Source organism: Chelonia mydas, chromosome 9 (assembly GCF_015237465.2).
Source record: "Chelonia mydas isolate rCheMyd1 chromosome 9, rCheMyd1.pri.v2, whole genome shotgun sequence".
NCBI classification, from domain to species: domain Eukaryota; kingdom Metazoa; phylum Chordata; order Testudines; family Cheloniidae; genus Chelonia; species Chelonia mydas.
This window is the reverse complement of record NC_057855.1, coordinates 36843709-36867238: the sequence shown is the minus strand read 5'-3', so window position 1 is coordinate 36867238 and position 23530 is coordinate 36843709. Positions and strand designations below refer to the sequence as shown.

At 44.5% G+C, this 23530-nt stretch overlaps 1 protein-coding gene across 1 annotated transcript in view; it reads left to right on the top strand.

Annotated features, from left to right (window-relative positions):
• MOGAT1 (monoacylglycerol O-acyltransferase 1) overlaps positions 1-23070 on the top strand; it is a 30556-nt gene extending 7486 nt beyond the window's left edge. Inside the window, exons 2-6 of the mRNA XM_007058184.4 lie at positions 7493-7671; positions 8082-8286; positions 13341-13515; positions 16528-16727; positions 19091-23070. Coding sequence (XP_007058246.1) covers positions 7493-7671; positions 8082-8286; positions 13341-13515; positions 16528-16727; positions 19091-19245 — 914 coding nt within the window. The 3' untranslated portion in view covers positions 19246-23070. The remainder of the gene's footprint in view (positions 1-7492; positions 7672-8081; positions 8287-13340; positions 13516-16527; positions 16728-19090) is intronic.
• Positions 23071-23530: the final 460 nt, after the last annotated feature.

Below are 23530 nucleotides of genomic sequence, written 5' to 3'. Positions count from 1 at the left end.
GGTCGAATTTATAGAAGTCAGTTTTTAGGAAGCGATTTTATACAGTCGATTGTGTGTATCCCCACTAAGCGCATTAAGTCGGCGGAGTGCATCCACAGTTCCATGGCTAGCGTCAACTTTCAGAGCATTGCACCGTGGGTAGCTATCTTACAGTTCCCGCAGTCTCGGCTGCCCATTGGAATTCTGGGTTGAGCTCCCTGATGGGGCAAAACCATTGTCACGGGTGGTTTTGGGTACATGTCGTCAGTCGCCCCTCCCTCCGTGAAAGCAACGGCAGACAATCATTTCGCGCCTTTTTTCCGTGCAGACGCCGTACTGCTGTCAGCAGACGGTGCAGTAAGACTGCTAACTGTCATCGTCATCCACCGCTTCCGCTGCAACTCTGCTCTCCTGGTGCCATGAATCCACCTCGCAGGTCCTCTCGTCGTTCTGTATAAATATATTTTCTCATGGCATCCGTCGTCATCCACCGCTTTCGCTGCAACTCTGCTCTCCTACTTTCCTGCAAACGACATACCACGGAAAGCATGGAGTCCGCTCAGCTCACCGCTGCTGTTGTGAGCATTGTAAACACCTTGCACATTATCCTGCAGTATGTGCAGAACCTGCAAAAGCAGGTGAGGAGGCGACGACAGCGTGATCACAATAGTGATGAGGACATGGACACAGACTTCTCTCAAAGCACGGGCCCTGGCAATTTGGACATCATGGTGGTAATGGGGCAGGTTCCTGCAGTGGAACGCTGATTCTAGGCCCGGGAAACGAGTACAGACTGGTGGGACCGCATAGTGTTGCAGGTCTGGGATGATTCCCAGTGGCTGCGAAACTTTTGCATGCATAAGGGGACTTTCATGGAACTTTGTGATTTGCTTTCCTCTGCCCTGAAGCACAAGAATACCAAGATGAGAGCAGCCCTCACAGCTGAGAAGCGAGTGGTGATAGCCCTGTGGAAGTTTGCAATGCCAGACAGCTACCGGTCAGTCGGAAATCAGTTTGGAGTGGGTAAATCTACTGTGGGGGCTGCTATGATCCAAGTAGCCAACGCAATCACTGAGCTGCTGCTATTAAGGGTAGTGACCCTGGGAAATGTGCAGGTCATACTGGATGGCTTTGCTGCAATGGGGTTCCCTAACTGTGGTGCGGCAATAGACGGAACGGATATCCCTATCTTGGGACCGGACCACCTTGGCAGCCAGTACATAAACCGCAAGGGGTACTTTTCAATGGCACTGCAAGCACTGGTGGATCACAAGGGACGTTTCACCAACATCGATGTGGGATGGCCTGTAAAGGTCCACCAGAAGCCACAAAGAGTCGGAGCACTGAGGGGGAAGAGGATCGTGATGTTAGACTGGCCAAACCAAGAGACCGGGGAACGCCTGCGGCTCCATACAGATGTTACACCTGCAGGGAGTGGGGACACATAGCTGCGCAGTATCCCAATGCTGAGGGGCCTATGCAGTGTAACCTGGGGAACTGGGCAGAGCCATGCTCAGTAATCCACCTTGTAGGGGTCTCACTAACCCCATATTTGTACACCAGACCAGTGAAGCTAAATGGGGTAGAGACCATGGCACTGGTTGATTTGGGAAGTGCTATCACGCTTGTCTCGGGGAAGCTCGTGAAGCGTAGTCAGCTGCTGCTGGCTAAGCGTATGGGGATAACGTGCCCATGGGACAGTTGGTTATTACCCCACCATCCCAGTAAAAATCAAGATTCAGGGGAACACTACTGAGGTAGCAGCAGGTGTAGTCCCTAAACTCCCATACCCATTGCTCATAGGGAGGGACTTCCCAGGGTTTGCAGACTTACACCTGGTAGGGGAATTGGAGAAAGGGGGAAACCCTGAAGTCAGTGAGGCATCCACAGTAGACTGTCAACCCCCAATCTTCTCTGAAATATCCCCAGATTTGTTCTCCACTCCCAGACAAGGTAGAAAGTTGAAAAGGGAAAGGAGGGCAGCTAAGGTCTTGGGAACCCGAATACTGATCCAAAGCCAGAGGGTCGCTCTCGTAGGTAGGCGGACCTGAGCAGCTGAAAAGGAGGCCACCCAGGAGGGAGAAGCACCTGAGTCTGACCCACACCCTAATGCCTCTGAACCAGTAGAGGCAACAGAGTCTGGCCTCCTAGATCTCGGGCAGATTAGCCCCGGGAGAGGAAATTTTGGACGGGACCAGGCTGAAGACCCAAGGTACGACAACATTAGGAAGGAGGTGACTGAAATAGATGGGGTCCCCGTGGAAGGGAAAACCCAGGGACCAAGACCCTACTTCATAATGAAGAAGAATCTCTTATACCGGGTTGCACCAGTACAGGGGCAGAACGTACAGCAGATCCTAGTACCTCAGAAACACCAGAATGCTGTATTAGGTCTTGCCCATAGTCATCTTTTTGGGGGGCATTTGGGGCTAGAGAAGACCCTGGCATGGGTCCTGCAATGATTCTTCTAGCCCGGAGTACATGAAGAAGTGTGGAGGTACTGTGCGTCCTGCCCAGAGTGCCAGCTGCGCAGTCCCCGTCCCTAATTGAGGGCACCTTTAGTACCCCTTCCCATCATAGAGGTCCCCTTCGAGTGAATAGCCATGGACCTAGTGGGACCCCTGGAGAAGACAGCCTGGGGCCACCGATATATACTTGTTGTTCTGGATTATGCTACTCGCTACCCGGAAGCTGTCCCCCTGCGGAACACGGCCTCTAAAACAATAGCTAAAGAGTTGGTGGGGATTTTTGCCTGAGTGGGGCTAGCAAAGGAGATATTAACAGACCAAGGTACCCCATTTATGTCGAAACTAACGAAGAACCTCTATACGCTGCTCCATATCCATACCCTGAGAATTTCAGTCTATCATCCGCAGACCAATGGGCTGGTAGGTTTAACCAAACCCTCAAGGCAATGATAAGGAAAGTGGTAAGTTGGGACGGGAAGGATTGGGACATCTTACTACCCTACCTTATGTTCGCAATCTGGAAGGTACCTCAGGCCTCAACTGGGTTTTCCCCCTTTGAGTTATTATACGGACGCCACCCCCATGGCATACAAGATGTCGCAAAAGAAATCTGGGAAGAGGAACCCAATGAGAGGAGAAATATAATTGACCATGTGTTGCAGATGCAAGAACGGATAGCCCGGGTCACCCCTATTGTATGGGAACATTTGGAAAAGGCACAGGAGGCCCAGCGAACCCATTACAATCGCCAGGCAAAAGTCCGACAGTTCCAACCAGGGGATTGGGTGATGGTGTTGGTACCCATGGCAGAAAGCAAGCATTGGGCCCAATGGCAGGGGCCCTATGAGGTGGTTGAACCAGGGGGAAGTAACCTACAAGGTGCGGCAGCCAGCACGCCGGAAACGAACAAATTTATCACATTAACCTCTTAAAGCCTTGGCACCAACGAGAGGCATGTGTAGTGGCCCAAGAGATCCCAATCCAGGGAAATAACATGCAGGAGCAGATCAGGATATCCACTGATCTGACACCAAACAAGAAGAAGGAGGTGACTGAGATGATCAACCAATACCAGGACGTGTTTTCAACCAAACCAGGTCGGACCACCGAATCATATCACCACATTATCACAGACCCTGGGGCAAAGGTAACTTTAAGGCCCTATCGGGTCCCAGTGGCAAAAAGGGAGTAGATCAAGGCAGAGGTAAAAAGGATGTTGGAGCTGGGAGTCATCGAAGAGTCCCACAGTCAGTGGTCAAGCCCGATTGTGTTGGTGCCCAAATCCCCATGTTGTTTAATTAGCTGGTGGCAACAGCTGATTTCCTTTGTTTTCCTTTCTCAGCTCTTTCCTGGGGGGGGAGGAGGGCTTGAGGGTACCCCACAGGAAGGAATTCCCAAGTGCACCTTTCTGGGTTCTCAAAATGGGGTTTTTGCACTTGGGTGGTAGCAGCATCTACCCATCCAAGTTCAGAGAAAAGCTGTAATCTTGAGAGTTTAACACAAGCCTGGAGTGGACAGTATTAATTTTTTAGATCCTTGCAGGCCCCCACCTTCAGCACTCAAAGTGCCAGAGTGGGGGATTAGCCTTGACAGATATTTTAGGATGGAAATACTGGGAGATGCTTAACAACGAACTTGCCTTGGGGCTGAATTGATGTATGTAAGTTAAAATTATTAACATACTAACCTGTAGGATAAAGACACCCCAACATTATTAGGGTGAGGAAGTTAGATATGGACAAAGGGTGGCATTTGTATGAATAGTCCTGATAACCAGTAGGCCCTATAATAGGCCAGACCACCATGTAAGGGGGAGATCTGGGATATCGGACTTGTTTGGCATGCCAGGGTGTTGCCCAGTTCTTTAGTGGTTATTGATTATCATTGGTTTCCAGTTAATTACAAGTCTAAAGAACTGGGTATTGCAGGGTTCTAGTCCTGGAATCACGCACAACAGAATTCAGGTTAAGTTCAGTATCTGGTTGGGAACCCCAAAGTGCACAATGATGTCATCACTGAAGACAAAGCCAAACTTTAAGCAATTTTATTAGCACAGTTAGTAAAGATGCTGTCATAAATATAAAGGGAAGGGTAAACACCTTGAAATCCCTCCTGGCCAGAGGAAAAACCCTCTCACCTGTAAAGGGTTAAGAAGCTAAGATAACCTTGCTGGCACCTGACCAAAATGACCAATGAGGAGACAAGGTACTTTCAAAGCTGGAGCGGGGGAAAAAACAAAGGCTTCTCTCTGTCTGTGTGTTGCTCTGGCCGGGACCAGAGCAGGAATGCAGGTCAGAACTCCTGTAAAGAGTTAATAAGCAATGTAATTAGATATGCATTAGATTCTGTTTTGTTTAAATGGCTGATAAAATAAGTTGTGCTGAATGAAATGTATATTCCTGATTTTGTGTCTTTGTGTAACTTAAGGTTTTGCCTAGAGGGATTCTTTATGTTTTGAATCTGATTACCCTGTAGGTATTTACCATCCTGATTTCACAGAGGTGATTCTTTTACTTTTTCTTTAATTAAAATTCTTCTTTTAAGAACCTGATTGCTTTTTCCTTGTTCTTAAGATCCAAGGGTTTGGGTCTGTGTTCACCTATGCAAATTGGTGAGGATTTTTATCAAGCCTTCCCCAGGAAAGTGGCTGTAGGGCTTGGGGGGATTTTGGGGGGGAAAGACATTTTCAGGTGGGCTCTTTCCCTGTTGTTTTTGTTAGACGCTTGGTGGTGGCAGCAATAAGGTCCAGGGACAAAAGGTAAAATAGGTTGTACCTTTAACCTAAGTTTTAACCTAAGCTGGTAAAAATAAGCTTACTCTAGAGTTCAGAGTGGGGAAGGAACCTTGACAGCTCGCCGGGGCTTTCCCTGCACAAGCGGCGGAACAAGTTTGGGAACCACTGCTGTAAGGCATTATCTTAAGCAGCAGACTCATTTGGCATGCCAGGGACAGAGCAAGACCCTCCGTGGATGACTGTCTCTTACCACCCGATCCCCAAGAAAGGGTGTGAGTAAGGCATGGTACAATATATTAGCTTATTATATTACTGTTACCTTTTTATGTGATTTGGAGCATTTGCGTCTGTCAAGGTTCCTTCCCCACTCTGAACTCTAGGGTACAGATGTGGGGACCTGCATGAAAAACCCCCTAAGCTTATTTTTACCAGCTTAGCTTAAAACATTGGCCTGGAGCAGCGAACCACAGCCACTGGGAGCCGCGATCGGCCTAACCTGCGGGCACGGCAGGTAAACAAACCGGCCCGGCAAGGGCTTTCCCCACACAAGTGGCGGAACAAGTTTGGGAACCACTGCCTTACAGGCTATAGACCCGTAGGTTTCTTGCACTTCTGCTAAATGGAATGCTAAGCTAGCTCTATGGGGTACAAGGGACAGGGTAGGAACTTCATGGATGACCACCTGTCTCTTACCACTAGATCTCCTTGAGAAGATGTGAGTACATGTAAGGAATGATACAAAACATTAGCTTAATTCTATGTTACTGCATCCTTTTATATGGTTTGGAGCATTTGTGACTTTACTAATCATGCTTATAAAATTGTTAAAGCTTTTATTTGCCCCCAGTGTGAGTGTCATCACTGTGCACAGCGGGGTTCCCGACCAGACACTGAACTTGGTAACCTGAATTAGCTCAACATGTCTCACTGTTATCTACTTTTCCCATTTACTCTAGAGTGATTCACCATCTGCTGTGAAATCCTCCCCTTCCAGCTGCCAGGCTGCAAACCAGGTTGATGTAGTTCCCACAAACTATTTTACTCTTCAAAGATGAAACAAAAACTGGTTTGTAAAATATTCCTGTTCAGCAAGGGTCGTGCTTATTTGCTTTTACACCACAGTAATGGTCAGAGGCTCCAGTCAGGATTGGGGCCTCATTGTGCCAGGCACTATACAAAGACACAGTTCATGCCCAAGGAGTTCACAATCCAAGTTTAGCTCTTTCTACCCTCTGATATCTATGTGCAATGCCCTTTGTGCAAGTCTTGTTGGGTACTCTAAATTCCTCCCACAATTTGCTACTCTCTGTGCCATATAGTAGAGGGTAGCATGGGGCCCAGAATTTCCTTTTAACCAGCTTTGTACATCACAACCAGAGTTATCCCAGAGCTTCTTAATACAGGGACAAATCCTGCAGGCCCTACACAGGAAATATTCCCATAGACATGACTGGGACTTTTTCCTGAGTAAAAATTGCAGGAGTTAGCCCACCGCTAACATATCCTGGCTAATACCGTATTATAAATCCACATGATTCAGAAAACTAAGGAAATGGTGTCAATATGCTTCCTATCTACTGCAGTTATATTAGGATGTTACAATTGCTTTCTCATTAATTTGAGTGTCCCTTATTCTGAAAGTGGCAAGACTGTAGACTCTTATTAAATTAGGTTCCCTTTCAGTAACAAGACCTAGCTCTTTTCATCAGTAAATCTCAAAGCACTTTGCAAAGGTCACCCCGCAGGTCAGTGGTAGAGCCAGGGAACAGAATTGGAGTCTCAAGTCCCAGCCCAATGCTCTATCCACTCCCTCCCCATCATGCTGCCTCCCTCTCAGTCAGCCCTTCTCCATCTCCTCGCCCACCGGAATATATGAAGTCGTTGCTCACTCTTGCTCTCTCCTTCCCCCTACCCTTAAGTGAATAAGACTCCTTTGACCTGAATTGCTGCTGGCACCCTGCCGAGTGCTGGACTACGCAGACCTTTTCCCCAAGCTCCTGTTTAGTCCTATTAGAGGTGAAGGGGTTCAGCACCTTACAGGATCCATCCCTCACACACATGCTGGGGTAAAAATAAACCCAAGTGAATATGTATCTTCTTTGTCAGGCAGCATCTCTCTTCACTGATAGAGATTCAAATAATAGACAATAGGCCAACTTCAGTTTGATACTGGTGGATAGCCAGAGTAACTTCTATGGAGTTCCTCTGGTTTTACACAGGTGTAAATGAAAACAAAACTGGGTCCAAGGACTCTTTCCTATCATGAGATAGTAATGAATAATCACTGTAGTTTTCTTTTTGTGTCTTGTAGCACAGTGTTGCTGGGGAGTCTTTATCATCTTGCTTTTGGGAAACTACTGGTTCCTACCTGTCCTCTATGCACTGTGGCTCTATCTTGATTGGGAGACCCCCCAAACTGGAGGGAGAAGATCAAAGTGGGTCAGAAACTGGACTGTTTGGAAGTACTTCAAGGATTACTTTCCAATTCATGTGAGTAAAAAGTTTCACACTAAATTGTGAAAATGCAGCTCAAGGTGGCTTTTTATCATGAACGTTTTGGGCCGTAAAATTGACCTCTCTTCTGTAACACGAGCTTAGATGAAGAAAATCTGGGGTTAGTGACAGGAAGACTAGCTGGGGACTGGTTCTTTTGAGCTGAACCTTTCTAGCCACAAGATAGAAGCTCAAATATTGTAGAGATTACAGAACTATTAATCTGAGACTGAACTAAGCTCTTTATATTTACTTCGCTTAGGATCACCTAAGATGCTCATAACAGGGAAAAAAAGTATCAGTGATCTACTATGTGCAGCCTCCCTACTCTTAAAATCCTTCCTGCGTTTATGAAGCAGTGTGATGAAAATGGTTTTAAACTCAGACTCCATTTATATTATTTGCAGCTCATAAAAACGTCAGATTTGGATCCAAGCCATAACTATCTGTTTGGATTTCACCCTCATGGTATTCTTGCTACTGGAGCCTTTGGAAACTTTTGCACAGAATATACAGGTTTTAAAGAATTATTCCCTGGTTTTACTCCATATCTTCACATCTTGCCTGTCTGGTTCGGATGCCCTTTCTTCAGAGATTACATTTTGGGTACTGGTAGGTGGAGCCAAGATTTCTTAGCCACTGCTTCAGATACGGCATTTGTTTAAAATGAGTCGTATAAAGTGATCTCAGATATAGGGTCTTATCCTGTATCTATTGAAGTCTATGAAAAGTTCTGCCATTTAACTTCAATAGGACCAGGACTGGCCCTGTAGAAAATCTGTTTACAGTGAACGATTGTTTCAAAAGCAATTCAGAATGCTTTGTTGTACTTTTAATGAACTCTGATATAGTGAATCATCATTGAAAGCAACTTGTAATGAAATTCCTGAATGATTTTAATACATAATAATGTGGGAATTGTAATTGCAGTTACGCAGCCCAATTCTGTACCACTGAAGTCAATGAGAGCTTTGTCAAGGGAGCAGAATCAGGCCCATAGCAAATCTGTCATGCAGTGAGATTGTTTGGTGAACGGGTGACTATACTATATGAGGAATCTAAGCTAGAAGACTTTTTGATTGAGCAATGATCTTTAATTTTTTAAAACATAATTTTAGTGAAAGCTGATAAGTCATTACAGGTTGTGTATGCACTGGTCATGATGGATAATATTAATTATTTTCAAGTGTTTTTGATTTTTATTTACTATTTTTGCATTGACTGTAAATAAAAAGACAACCTTAGATGCAAAATGTCATTCAAAATATAATGGTAGTAGATGCTGGTATTCCAAAATAAAATCATAATATATGAATACCATAATATTTCACATTATGTAGGAGCAGGACGCTCACAACAAAAGAATTAACCAGTTGCCTACAGCTGCACATTCAGATCTGTTGCAAGTGGTTGCAAGTCCATTTACTTTAATGAGTTACACTGGCTTACACAAGGTTCAGTTGACTCATCCAGACCCTTACTAAACTGAGTCATCTTTGCTCATGCAAAGTAATCCCCATTGTGGTCAATATGACTGCATGTGTAAGTAAGTGTAGCAGGATTGGGCACCTCCCACATATATTGATAAGTAAGGCCTGTAGGTCTATCTCACCTGCACAGAAAGAACTCACTACCACACCTAGAGTCTTTTTCCAGACACAGTTTTATTCTCCAAACGTACAATTTAGGCAGACATCAAACACAAGAGCCGTTCCTCAGCCCACCCTGGGCTATAGATTCCAAGGGCTTTTCTCCTTTGCCTCTCTCTCCTTTCTGTTTCAGGGCCTACTGTAGCAGCCTGTCTCCCTCCTCCAGGCCATCTACCTGGGAGATACTCTTCCTCAGGGTCTACTAGAGGAGCCAGCAGAGGTGAAAGTAAGCCGGTACGCCCCGGTGCGCCGTACCGGGGTGGATCTGCTTCCCCAGGCGCAATTTAAAGGGCCTGCAGCTCCCAGCAGCGGCTGGAGCCCCCGGCCCTTTAAATTGCTGCCAGAGCTCTGGGGTAGCAGTGGCGGGGCTGGGGCAGCGATTTAAAGGGCCCAGGGCAGTAGCAGCGGCCGAGCCCTGGGCCCTTTAAATCGTCCCTGGAGCCCCACCGCTGCTTCCCCAGGGCTCCGGCAGGCTCTGGAGACGATTTAAAGGGCCCAGGGTTCTGGCCGCCGCTACCGCCCCTGGCCCTTTAAACCGCTGCCAGAGCCCCCGGCTGCCACTGTTACCCCGGTGGGGGGAAGGGAGGGTAGGGGGAAGGAGGCACTTACCGGTACAGGGTGGGCCGGGGCTGGCTCTGACCCCCCCCCCGCCCCACCCCTTCCGCCCAAGGCCCCACCCCTTTGGGGGGCCAGAGGTGGCCCCAGCCCAGCCCAGTACCGGTAGGTCCCTAGACTGACTTTCACCCCTGGGAGCCAGATAGCCTTCTGCAGCTTCCCCTAGTATCTGAGCTCTCAATGAAATCAATGGAGCTCTGCCTGTCACAGAGGTTCATCTACAAGGATCAGATTGCAGGATGGGAGCGTAAAACTTTTATTTATGGTGGGATCAATTTTTGAGTTGAAGGAGAAACTAGCTATGTTAGGTACTTGTATGGCCTCCCTATTATTACAATATCTGAGTACCTCACAACCTTTGATGTATTTATGAGAGCTGTATTTATTAAGGAAAGATAACCTACCTCACTCAGAATTTCGCTATTTCTAAATTTGGGTTTGTTCCAATTCAGAATGGAAACCAAAAATTTCAAAACTTTCCTCAATAAGGGATGGAGCCCCAGCTCCAGGGCAGGCTGACCCAGAGCACTGGACTCTGGAAATGTGGGTTCTCCTGCAGCCTGCCACATTGACTACTGAGGAGGTGGGTTGGCAGAATGCAGATAGATTTCTGTCAGAACTCTGCCTGGTTTCCAGAGGAACTTCATCAAAATCAAACTGTCTCAGCAAAATGTTTTGATCTCGATGAATTGACAAATTCTGACAAAAAAAACCTTTTCATCAGAATTTTTCCAGTCAGCTCTAGTATTTCTCCTCAAAATCCTTCTGTGAGGTAGGGCAGTGTTGTTATCCCCATTTTACAGATGGGGAACTGAGGCATGAGAGGGCTAAAGTGACTTGCCCGTGGAAGTCTCTGATGGAGCAAGTACTTGAGCCCAAGTGCTAGGCTAGGTGTTAACTACTGGAACATCCTTCTTCTCTGACAATTACTGAGCTTTCTCTATTATTTTCCCATGCCTACCCATGAGCTGTTTTATTCCTGTCCTAAGTACTGGTTACATGGGAAGAATAGGGCAGGTGGAGTTAAGTACAGTATTGTTTATTAAACAATGATACTATGTTCTGTGGTGTTGAAGAACAAGCTTGGAGATAGTTCCTGTCCCAAGAACATTCTAGTCCTATTCAGTACAAACATCATTCCAGTGGAGGACTTGATTACTTACCGGGGTCTGAAGGGCTTCACTTACACTTTTGTTTTACGTGTAGTTACACCATAAACCCCAAGCTCTTTGGGGGAAGGAACTATCCTTTTTGTTGTTGTTGTTCCATGTCTGCCCAGCACTTAGCACAATGGGGTCTTGGTCCATGACTAGAGCTCCTAGGTGTTACCACAATACAAATAGTAAATAATAGTAAAAGCAGGAGGAATGGAAGGAAGCATGAGCCTGCTTCTCCTCTCGCCACGGTGTAAATCATGAGTTATTTTATTTAAGTTCATGAAGTTATAGCAAGAAGGCAAAATGGCATAGTGGGAAGAGTGCTGTGTAGCCAGGAGACTTAGGTTCTATTCCTGGCTCTGACATTAACTCAGTGTGTGTGTCTTAAGGCTGGTGGTTCAACCTTGCTGTGCTTCCATTCACCCATTGCTAAAATGAGAATATCTGTAGGCTTTTTTTCTGAGATCTGCAGATGAAATGAACTAATTATTGTACGAGAGAAGAGAAACGTCTAATATGTAAAAACGTCTAATATGTAGTACAACATAATCTGAATGTACTTCCAATTATAATCATATGACATTGCAAAGGAATCAACTTCCACCAAGATACAATTTTTCAGTGGATTTTTGTTAAACTTGCACAGGTCAGGAATTGGTGGTAATGGAAACTGAGCATATCTGACCTGACAGAATGTTATTCATAATCTAAATATAGCTCAGTACAGAAGTGTTTCCACACGGCTTTGCCACTCTGACCCATAGGAACAATCCTTTTACTTTCTCGATGAGAAGTAATTTTGACATGCCCCAAAATTGCCAGTGTTGTAGAATAGTCTGAGTGATTTTTATAGACACACAGGTCTTAGAGCCACAGGGGACCATTATGATCATCTCATCTGATCCCCTGTATAATACAGGCCATAGAATTTCCCCCATTTCAAACAATGTAATGACTGCTGTGTACTCTGTGAGGACACAGCTGGAATATGGAAAAATCTGTACATTGAGCTCTCCTATCAGCATTTGAAGCACATTTAGTCAGTTAACTTATTCCTGGTCATATTTACAAGTCTCCCTAGAACATTAGTTAAACTTAATTCAGTGTCTGTTAGCAAGATATTTCTCTTAGTATGTAGCAACACAATTGCATTACTTTTCTCACATTATAACTTCCCTAATAGCAGAAAAGATGGGAAACAGCAGCTCAAGTTGGGGCCATTTGTTTATTTGAATCCAAAAGAAAAGGCATTCAGTGCCAGTTTAAAGAAGCACAAGCTGGATTTGATCCCTAGACTGTTCTTTAAAAAATATTACTCTAAGATAGTGTGGTTGCACAAAGCGCTAGTAAATATGCTGTGGGGAAGAATCCTGCGGGAGATTAGGTTAGGTTAGGCAAAGGTATGTTTTCCTTTCTAATTTCTGTAATTCTCAGTCTTCAAAGGGCCAGATTCAGTCCAAATCTGTCATGGCTTCAGCTGATGTGAAGGTTCCCATGCAGCAGAAAGTCAGCTATGGAAGAGGGGTTGGTTGTGTCAGCAGAGAAGAAGGCAAGGCCTCCTTTTGCCCGAGATGGGTTATGTAGAGAATTAGTGCAGCCCACATAATGGGAAGTGTAGCCCAAGTAATGGGATGGGCAGCACAGGCTTGGGAGGTTGCATGGCCAGGGTGCCTCAAGGAAAAGCTAATGAAGTAGTTTAAGTGAGCTGATTCTGCTCCTTATTACACTGTCATTCCATTGACTTCAGTTCTGGCACTATGGGTCCTAGTTTAGATTGCAACATCCTATATCCACCCTTCTCAAACTCCCAAATTCTCTTTTATTGTTTATATGCGTCTGCTTCTCAATTAACCCCTCCACCTGCCATGGCGTTAGCTTCAGCTTGTCGACTCTCTCCACATGATTCTGTAGTCTCGCATTTCTGAGAAGGAAATGCATTATTAGAATCATTGAGATGAGAAATGCCTGATTATTAGGAATTTGTATTTACATTGTGTGGACCCCTCCTCTCTGAAGATCTCACAATGTTCCAGTGTGGCAGGAAAACAGAATTTAGCACGAAGGGGAAAGAGGCACAGAAAACTTTGTCAAATACAAATTTGTTACAGAACCAGGATCAAATCCCATGTCTCTTGACTCCATCCTGGGCCTTAGCCATTCAAAATATTTTTAAACTATGTCTAGCTTCTCTTGGTGTTATACAAATGGTTTACTGATCCCCTGTTACAAACGTTTGATCCTTAAGGACTGGTCTCAGCCTCCGAGAAGAGTTTGTCCCATGTGCTGAACAATGACAGAGGTGGACACATTGCAGTGATTGTGATTGGAGGAGCAGAAGAGTCTTTGGATGCCTATCCCGGAAGTTTAACTCTGAATATCCTCAAGAGGAGAGGTTTTATTAAAATGGCTTTGAAAAATGGGTGGGTGTCCCATTAGCACTGTTGGCTGTGACTGTACTTCTTGCAGTGTTAATACAACATAGAAACTGTGAATCTGACAATGTTATTTGTGTATTGACCTGGTATGCAGATGTCTAAAATAAGAGCCAGAACTGATGTACCTTGATTAAAACAGAATAGAGAAATAATACAGGGGCAGTTGTGAAATCCCTTTTCTTATCATTTGCAGAAATAATCCAACGGTCAGTGGAGGTTTTGGGACATCCTGATGATTAGACTGTCTTGTTTTAAACCACAGCAGCAAACAAACTGTGACACTCTATGTAGTAACATTTTGTAGTTCCTCAGGTTGTGTTGCTGAGTCACTCAGCCACACTATTTATTGGCTGTCCCATAGCACTTCTGCTGACTCTACTGTTCCTGTACTTCTAAACACTACTGATTTTAAAGAGTATTTTTTCTCTTTGACTTGATTGTGATAACCCTTAGGCCCGGATTCAGCAAAGCGCAGAATTGTGTGCTTAAGTGTGTTGATGAATCGGGATGGATTTAAGCAAACGCTTAAGTGCTTTGGAGAAACAGAGCCATAATCCTGGGGGAAAAAGGGCATCTTTTTCCTTTAAAGATGACCCACAAAGTGGGGGAGGTAAAAACCAAGCATACAGATGCACTTCAGGCCTCCTTCATAAGTCTGTATAGTAGTAATATTAATAACTTGTTTAAGCAGAAGAAATCATCAAAAATAGAGACCAAGATCTATCCTCCTACTCCAGTGGTTCTCAAACTGTGGGTCGGGACCCCAAAGTGGGTCTTGACCCCATTTTAATGGGGTTGCCAGGGCTGGCTTAGACTTGCTGGGGCCCAGAGCTGAAACTGAAGCCCAAGCCTTCTCACCCGCGGCCAAAGCTGAAGCCCCAGGGCTTCGGCCCTGGGTGTCGGGACTCAGGTTACGGGCCCCTGCCTGGGGCTGAAGCACCTGGGCTTTGTCTTTGGTCTCCCCTGCCTGGGGTAGTGGGGCTCGGGCTTTGACCCTCCACCCCCTTCTCCCGAGGGTGGCAGGGTTCGGGAAGGCTCAGTCTTCAGTCCCCTCTGCCAGGGTCATGTAGTAATTTTTGTTATCAGAAGGGGGTCGCGGTGCAATAAAGTTTGAGAACGCCTGTCTTACTCCTATATGAAGCTCCCATTTAAACCAAGCGCAGCTCTGTGTGATACAGTGTGGCTTTGTGTTCTTATTCACAATGGTGGGTTGTCCAAGGTCATTCACAATGGTGAGTTGCTACTATTTAACTGACACGCAGAACTTCAGATAAGGAGCCAAATCCTGCTCCCCTTGTTCAACTGCTGTGGAGATCAAAGGGAGTCTTTCCATTTATTTTAGTGGGAGATGGATCAAGTCCCTTAAGCATTTCAGTAGTTCCATTCTCTCCAATGGGACTACTGGCAAGGGCAGTTGATTCAAGGTCATACAAACGATGAATACAAAACAGAAAAATCATAATTACACAGCACAAGTAGAGAATAAACTAGTTTCTCGTGAGTTTCACAACCAGAACTCCATGTTACTTATTTCAGTGTATCAACCCTCTGTAGGAAGTCTTTCAGATGAAAACGAAAGCTAGTATATTCACAGGCCATGTAGAGAAATGCCTTTGCACCACAAGGTTTTCCTGTTCATCATCTTTAGTGGTCTAACAAAAACTTGGCAGCCTATAAATCCACTCTGCTTACAGAGTCTTCAGATGTGTCTTTCAGTGGCAGCAGTATGATGCAGAACTGTCATTGCTGAGAAAGCCGCCTCAAAATTTTAGGCCAGGCAGGCACCATTAGAGGGGCAAGGGGGCGTGGGGTAGGGAATGGTATTTCTTATGAATCCCAGAGTCTAAGAAGCCACATAAATAGTTATCTTAGTTCCACGCAAACAACTCATAACTATCCATTGTACATACCAGACAGCTGCATCCTTGCTTCAGGAGGATTCATTTTCATTACCCTTATTAGCATACCCAACTGATGCATTCCAAGTTCTAAAATCTTCACCTTGAGTAATCTTGCTGCAAGACTGCCATTTTAACAGCCATGCACCGTAGAGATAGATTGTCAAACATGGTGTAAGATGAAAATGCTTAGGAAACATATTGATTGCCTAGGATTTTAGTGCAAAAAAACTGAGAGCTATTAAGCTTCTGGAGAGAACACTTAAGATAACTCTTTATTTTAATTTTATACAATAGTATTGTATTGGTTCCCCACGCTTTCTAACAGCCACATACGTTTACCAGACTGACAGCTCAGCTGTAGTAGCCAGGGCTTTCAATAAAGGTTTCCCCTTTCACCCTGACAACAGCAGAACCATTGCAGTTCCGATGCTTAGGATGGGGTGAAATTTGGAGAGTTTCTGCAGGTGCTATATAACCCCTTTCAAGCCACAGATTCCTGCTGAGGAGAAGAACAAGAATTCCTTATGATGTGGAGAGTCTGAGTTCAAAACTGAAACAGACTACTAGAGCAACTCCTGCAAACAGGATTCAGCCTCTAATGTTAAAAGATCAACACTGGGATTTTCACAGGCACTACATAGAGTTAGACACCCAACCCCCATTGAATGTCGCCTATAAGATAGAGAAGGTGCTATGAAACTACAGCAAACTCAGTGAAACTGTGATGGCCCAAATCCAACAGCTGTTTGTCACGAATAAGATTTTAGCAGTTGCCATAAAATCAGAAAAAAGGGATTCCTCTGTCTTTAATGGAAACCTTCACTTAGGTTTGCTGCGGTTTGAACACTGTGCAGGAGGCGGTAGGTGGCTATGTTTTTTGTTTTTACTAAATATTGTGCCCCCTTCCAGCTGCACAAAGAAGCATTTCAGCTGCATTTCAGTGAAGAGTTGAATGCATAATGCAAATACTGATGAATTTGATAAGCATTGGGGAAATTACCTGCATTTATTAATCTGACTCATCATGCTGTAGATGTGAGTTGCAAGTCATGCTTCATTGAGTGCCCTGTGATTATTAATTCTGTTTACTTTACAGGGCTCACTTGGTTCCAGTATTTTCCTTTGGTGAAAATGAACTGTTTAAGCAAGTTGCAAACCCCGAAGGATCGTGGCTCAGAAATTTACAGGAGAGACTGAGGAAGACAGTGGGGTTTACTTTACCACTATTTCATGCTAGAGGAATATTTCAGTACAGTTTTGGCTTGATGCCTTACAGGAAATCTATTCACACTGTTGGTAAGTTCCTTAGTGGTTTCTGTCATTCTTATGGGAATGTTTAAAATGTGTGATTTGTGGTTAAATCCAGTAACAGTGTTTCTTTAAAAATCTGGTCTGCCAGAAGGAACTGGCTGCTGTGCATCTAACTCAAGCACATGAGGTTTGAAATAAATGTTTGTCTTTCCTAATGTCTTTATCCTGTTCTGTTGGCAGTGGGGAGGAGATAAAGGCAAAAGGCTTTATAAATAATTTACGCCAACTGGGCCACACTGTAATAAGTGATTACAGTAGATTGAAACAGGAGGAGGAGCTTTGACTGCATCAACCATGGGGTGGGGTGTAGGGGAGCACTGTTTACACAAGCCAAAGAGGGGAAGGGGAGCGTCCCTCTGCTGTTTGCACTCCCCTGCACTTTAATCCCTGCCCAAATCCTTTCCTCAGCGTGCAGCCCACCTGAGACGGCTGAGTGCTCAAGAATTCCTAAGGAAGTCGGGGAGATGTTCCAATCCATTGAAGAGCAGTGGAGCATCTCCATAGCCTTGCAGTTTCATCAGAAGATATTTAGCCCCTCATCCCTCTCTCTGGGCAAGTTTGGCAGCTAGATCCACAGGTCCCCACCCCACCCACAGTAAAACACAGTAGTCAGCACACAACACAGCTCCAGGTCAGGGTATGTGCCTCCTCCAGCTCCTGTAATCTCTGTTCTGCACCCTTCAGGTTCTTCCACATCTGCAGGATGCATGTGGCATGCAGGATTTGTAGCTCCATAGAATGGGTCTTTTTCTTTTAAAGAGAGTTTTTAATGGACAGATCATTAAATGTTTAATTGAAACGTATATATATATAATACACTAGGTGCTGACAGATCAAATTTGGGGGCATTTTTTTCAAAATTGGCCCAACTCTTCTCTCATCAAAGACAGAGTTGAACTGCTATGAACTTCAATGGAGTTAGGCCAATGCTGAATGCTTTTGAAAAATCCCACCCTTTAATCAAGGTCATACTGCAAGCTACCCAAAGCCAAAGGTTGAAAACCTAGATATTTATCAGGTAAAGCCATTTTCTAGTACAATGGAATTCCGTCTTCATTCCAACACGCTAGTCAGTCTGTATTTCCCTGTGTCCTGTTCTGTTTGCCCATATAGTCTGGGGTGGGGGGGTGGGGAAATCCATTCATTAAAAAACCTGGACTTTTTATTTAAATGAAACAGAGGTTTATGTTCTTTAAAAATAAACCTATTTAAAATTAAACTTGTAGTTATGACAACCTATGTTGAGGCCAAAATTTACTGTAACCTATTCATTTAAATTTAAAAAAAAGGAAAAGAAAAAGAAAAAACAAAAGAAAGAAAGAAAAAAAGCAGTATGTTTGCTGCCAGGTTTTAAAGAAAATCAGACCGATGCGCTGGTGGAAATCACTGGCTAATCACCTGGAACCAGAATTTGTTGAAGTGCTAAACTAGCTTAGGACAGCAGTATCCTTTTGTGCATATATAGAGAAAATAAACTGAAATGAAGACTATACCCTACTTGTTTAGTGCAATCACTAGTTCATTCAAAGTTAAAAAATCAATTGGGAATTGAAAAAACAGTAAACTTGTTTTTCTCTTCCAATGTATGAATAAAATCAAGGTGTGAGATGATGAAATCTACTAGTTCTAAAATCCTGAAGGATATAGTGACCCAAAACAATCAGTTCAATTCACTAACTACAGATAATTCCTCTGTTTAATTAGTTTTAAATGCAAAATATGTTTAGATAAACTTTTTTCTTGTGTCCAGCACATTTGATGATTTTTATTAATTGAATAAAACTAACTTTAAAATGATGGTTTTGTGCATTTTTAATTGAATTTGAATTTCCATCCAAATAGAGCTCAAATCACAAGTAAAAAGTTATCCATTTAGTAAATGAGAAATGAATCATTCATCATTTTCTAACAATAAAAAATTAAAAGTTAAGAATCTGAACAATTGTAAGTTAAGCTATATAAATAAATGTGTAACTTCCTGGTTAGCAAAAAGAAGCACCAAATTTAGTGCAAAGGCTATATTTATTTGCAGGTCAGCATGTTTCAATCGTTTCCAACCATTGAAAATCAACTTTTCTTGGGAAAATAACTAAAAAGTACAAGTGCAAAACAAGATTAAGATCAATTTAAATCAAGACTTCCTGCTTGCTGATTTAATGCTAGGTGAAATTTTAGCCCCACTGAAGTCAAAGGGAGTTCTGCTGGTGACTTCAATGGACCCAGGATTTCATCAACCATCTGTAAAACAACAAAACTAAGCATCTGGCCAATATGGAAGAGTACTTTTATCTGCAGTAAATAGATGTCAGTGTAGCTAACGTCATTGCTGTTTTGTTTGTTGTTTGCAGTGGGGAAACCTATCACTGTAAAACAGAATTTGAAACCTACTCTTGAAGAGATCGAGCAGCTGCATCAAACATACCTGCGAGAACTAAGTAAATTATTTGAAGAACACAAAGATAAATATGGGATACCAGACCATGAATCGCTCATCTTTAAATAACTGCAAATTCAGGATGTCCAGATGTAAGACAGTGGCCTTGTGATGAAACAAAACAGTTCTCAATTTGCAACCACTCGTCTATAAGAAAACTCTGTGTGTATTTGATTAAATAGATAGAATTCCTTCCCATCTTCTTAGTCATGGAGAATCCTTCTTCGTTTAGTGTCTGTTCCTGCAAACCTTCTCTGTGTGAGTCTCTGTGGCTTAATCAGCACTGAAAATTGTAAGTACTTTTCCCACTAGTGGCTGAGCAGCTCTGCTGGTGCGAATGCTAGTGTAGACAGAACACAGGTGTCTTCACCATCATGTGGTCCAGCCCTAGTTTCAGAAGGTGGAGCTGCACTGGTGCTAGATCAACAGTGGGAAAAGTGTTAGTGTAGACAAGGCCCTTGACTGCAGCAACTTTGTTCCTATCTTTTACTCAACGAGTGTGTAAGTTAAGGTTAGGGGATTTACTAAACTTCTATTCGGTGTGACATTGAGTTGTTCTCTGAATACCAAGAAAAACACATGTAATCTTCAGTAGAAATGAAGCTGTGTGTATAGAGCTCATGGCCATGAAGAACAGAACCTGAATATGCAAAACACTGGATAGTTTGAAGTTGCTGTCCAAAATGGGTAGGGTGACCAGACATCCTGTTTTTAACGCGACAATCCGGTATTTAAGCCTTCTTCCAGGTGTGCCAACTTTTTGTTAAATACGGGCCAATTGTCCCGTATTTTCTGGGATCCCAGCTCAGAGCTGCAGTGGGGGGCAGCAAGTGGCTGTGCCCCCACCTTTGCTCTCCCCAACGCGTGCCCACACCAGAGTCTCCCTGCCCTTCTCCTCCAGTGGCAGCAGCAGTGCCGGGGATGGGCAGTGAGAGCATGGCCGGAGGGGAGCAGTCCGGTCTCCACCATTCCCGCTACTGCCCTACCACCCCCCCTTCCCACCCCAGGAAGCAACGCCGCCAGCAGCTCCCACCTTGCACGGGTGAATAGCCAGGGCAGGGTGTGCTCCCCATCCTCCATATACCTACTGTGCTCTCTGCCAGATGCTTGGGACAGCCTATGGGGATGGGGGTCCCTGCTCAGCTGTGGTGGGATCCCTAATCCCCTGAGCGGAGGGGCTCTGCTGGTGTGGGGAGCAGGCTGTGAGCAGTATTTCACCTCACTGCCGACCCCCCATGCACGTGGGACCCCTAGTAGGGTACAGAGGAACGTAGCGGGGGAGGGCGGAGTGGCAATGCTAGCCCTGTGCTGGAGGGAGGGCTAGGGAGAATGGCTCGAGCTGGCTGGCCTGCCCCATATGCGGGGGGCGGGGGGGGTCTTTGACCACCAGTCCCGTGGGCATGCGTGTGGCGGGCTTGGACCTGCCTGTGGGCAGGCGGGCAGCAGGAGGATTGCGGCCGTGCAGCAGAGGGGCTCGGACTGGGAAGGGGGGTTTGCGGGTGGGTAGCGGGGTAGCCTCGGGCAGCCCTGCGTGAGGGGGGTGGTGTGGCATGGGCCGGCCCAGGGGTTTCCCTTTTTCCCTTTGGGAAAATATGGTCACCCTATAAATGGGCCCTACTTAAAGTGGTTCACCCTATAAGATGATATTTAACAGATTCACCCCTCATTTTGAAGGGCTGATAGGGCTTTGTGAGGTTTTAGTATTGGGTGTGTGTGTGTACATGTACGTACATATGTTGCATGATGGGAGAGAAATAACAGTAATTTTTAGTAAAGGTTGAATTTTGGGTCATGGGTTTCTAAAATACAATAAACTTTATAGGAAAAGGCGGTCACCGTTCTGTAAATAGCTGTTTGTTTGGGAGCTACTTTACCAAGGAGACCTGTAGGAATCATACAATTTTGGCATGACTAGGCTGTGACTATTACAAATGAATACCAAACTCTTAGGTCAGGTATCTTTAAGAGAAGGAAAACCACCCTCATTTTGCTCAGTACAGTCCTGAAACATCACTGAGAGAACATACATTAGTTTATACTTCTTTCCAGTGATGAAAAAGATTGGAGTCCAGCAGCTAGAGCCAGGGACCAGGAGTCAGATTCTGAAATGTTATTCCTGCTGCTGACTTGCTGTTTGACTGAGCAAGCCACTTAACTGCCCCGTGCCTCAGTTTCCACATCTAAAGTGTCAGGCCCATTGCAAAGGGAGGCAATAAGGGTTGCCACTTTCTTCTCCCCTGCAGTTGGTTCTGTATGAGTGTTGATCATGTTGAAAAGCTGCTCTTTCTCTCCATTGCTGCAGCTGCTCAATATGTGACTCCACTGGTTGCCTGCCATTACCTGGATTAGGAGCAAGGCGGGAAGGGAAGGTCTGGCTGCTCTGCTCTAGTTGCTACCTACCTGCTTTCTTGCTGGACAGTGCTCAAGGAAAGGAGCTCCGCTGACTCTGTTTGGACCCAATGGGGGAGGAGAATGCTTAGCACAGGATGTTTCTCCAATTTATAGAGCAGTGGCGGCCAAGTTAGGGGAGGCAGATGAAAACTGATGAAAACTGCCTCTCCTTCTCTGTCTTGGGGAGAGCCAGGGATACAGGATCAATTTGCTAGTGTTGGTGGCGCAGCATTAATTTTGGGAATGGAGCAAGGATGAATTTTTAGAGAGTGGAGAAGGGGATCTGTTTGCTATTGGGGAGGAAGGTAGAAGATGAATTTGCTGGGGGAACCTGAGAGGGAGGGTCAATGTAGTGAGCAGATGAGGGGAGCAGAGGATCAGTTGGATGGGGTTGGCTGTGGATCAAGGAATCAACTCATGGTGGTGAGGGCTGGAGAGAAAGAGATCCCTCCTCCCCTCCATACGTGCACACATTCCCTGCACCAAACAGTGCTCAACCAGAACTGACAACTGGGCTCTGGGAGTTTAAGAAATGCTGGGTGGGTACCTCTGAAATGGAGTTATGAGCAGTAAAACTCCTACATTAATCATGTGTCTTCCTATCAAAGCATAATGACTTAACTGTAGGGACATAACTCTCACCAGAAATGACTTTTTGGAACAGTGTGCTGAGCAAAATAGGGACGACTTGTACTAATTAAATTTTGAAAGAAAAATCCTGACCGCACCAAAAACCTGCACTGGAAGGAAAATGGGATAATCTAGTGGGCCTTTCCCAATTTGAATCATCAACATTTTATGGGAATTTTTTTATCATGTCCATATGCTGGGAAAGTGTAGGCTGCTCCATTCCCACAATGTCAGAGCAGTGACATTCACTTCCATCCTGTATATTGTATTCATCCTTCAGAAGAAAGGTTAACACTTCATGGATACATGAATTTCTCCCTAATAAAATGTAAGCCCGCAGGCTCCTATATACTGCAGAATTAGTCTGATTTAGGTCTCTGTGGTGTTGTTATAGCAAAAATGTCCTAATGAGACAGCAAAAAAGTTGGAGTTGGGCATGATCTGAATGCTGTAATATCTCGATGTCTTGTGGTTTTGTAAGTGTCTAATCATCGTGAGCACAATGTTGGAGTTTAAGCAGATTGAAGAGATTTTTTTCCCCATAAATCAGGCCACATATTTGTTACCAAAATATGGATATTGGAGCCTTACTTTGGGCACCCATTATTGAAAATCTTTGCCTAACTCTCAGGTACCCTAATGCTTGGGTCCCAAAAATAATGACATTTAGTGGAGAAAATTATATTAATATTTTTTATATTTAAGAAAGTAATGTATATATTTGTAAATGCTTTCCACATGGAGGAAAGCCTTTGTCTGCAGTTTAGTTGAAAAGAGTTTGCCTCACTGCAAATAGTTCTCCAACTTGTTGATGGCAACTGCAACATAAATTAGAGCAGACTTCATTCATGAGCTCTGACCGGCTGTGCATGAGTCCTGAGTTTGATTTCCAGTCCCAGGGTTCTGCTTCCAGGACTGTCTGCCACCCAGTATACTCTGGAGGCAATGCTGTTGGGGTGGGCAAAAGTAGGGAATGCATCATATCACTGGACAATTAAGGAGCTGCTTGACAGGCTCAGAAGGGAGTATCAGCAAAAGGAATGTGTGTGTGATTCATGTAGGGGTTAAAACAGTAGGAGGAAGAGAGAGAAAAACTTTTCAAGACACGTGTTGTCATGGGGGACTACAAATACAAAAGCAGCCAGCATCAAACCAACTACAGTTAGTTAACAACAGATCCAGTATATTTTTGTGACACTAAGCGCCCCTGTATTCACACCTATACACTATTGTAATAATTTGTTTACAGAATATGCCTTGTGGGGTATCATTTGAAAACTCATAATTCACTGATCATTAATATCTTCTGTGATGTATGTACGTGGTGGATAGT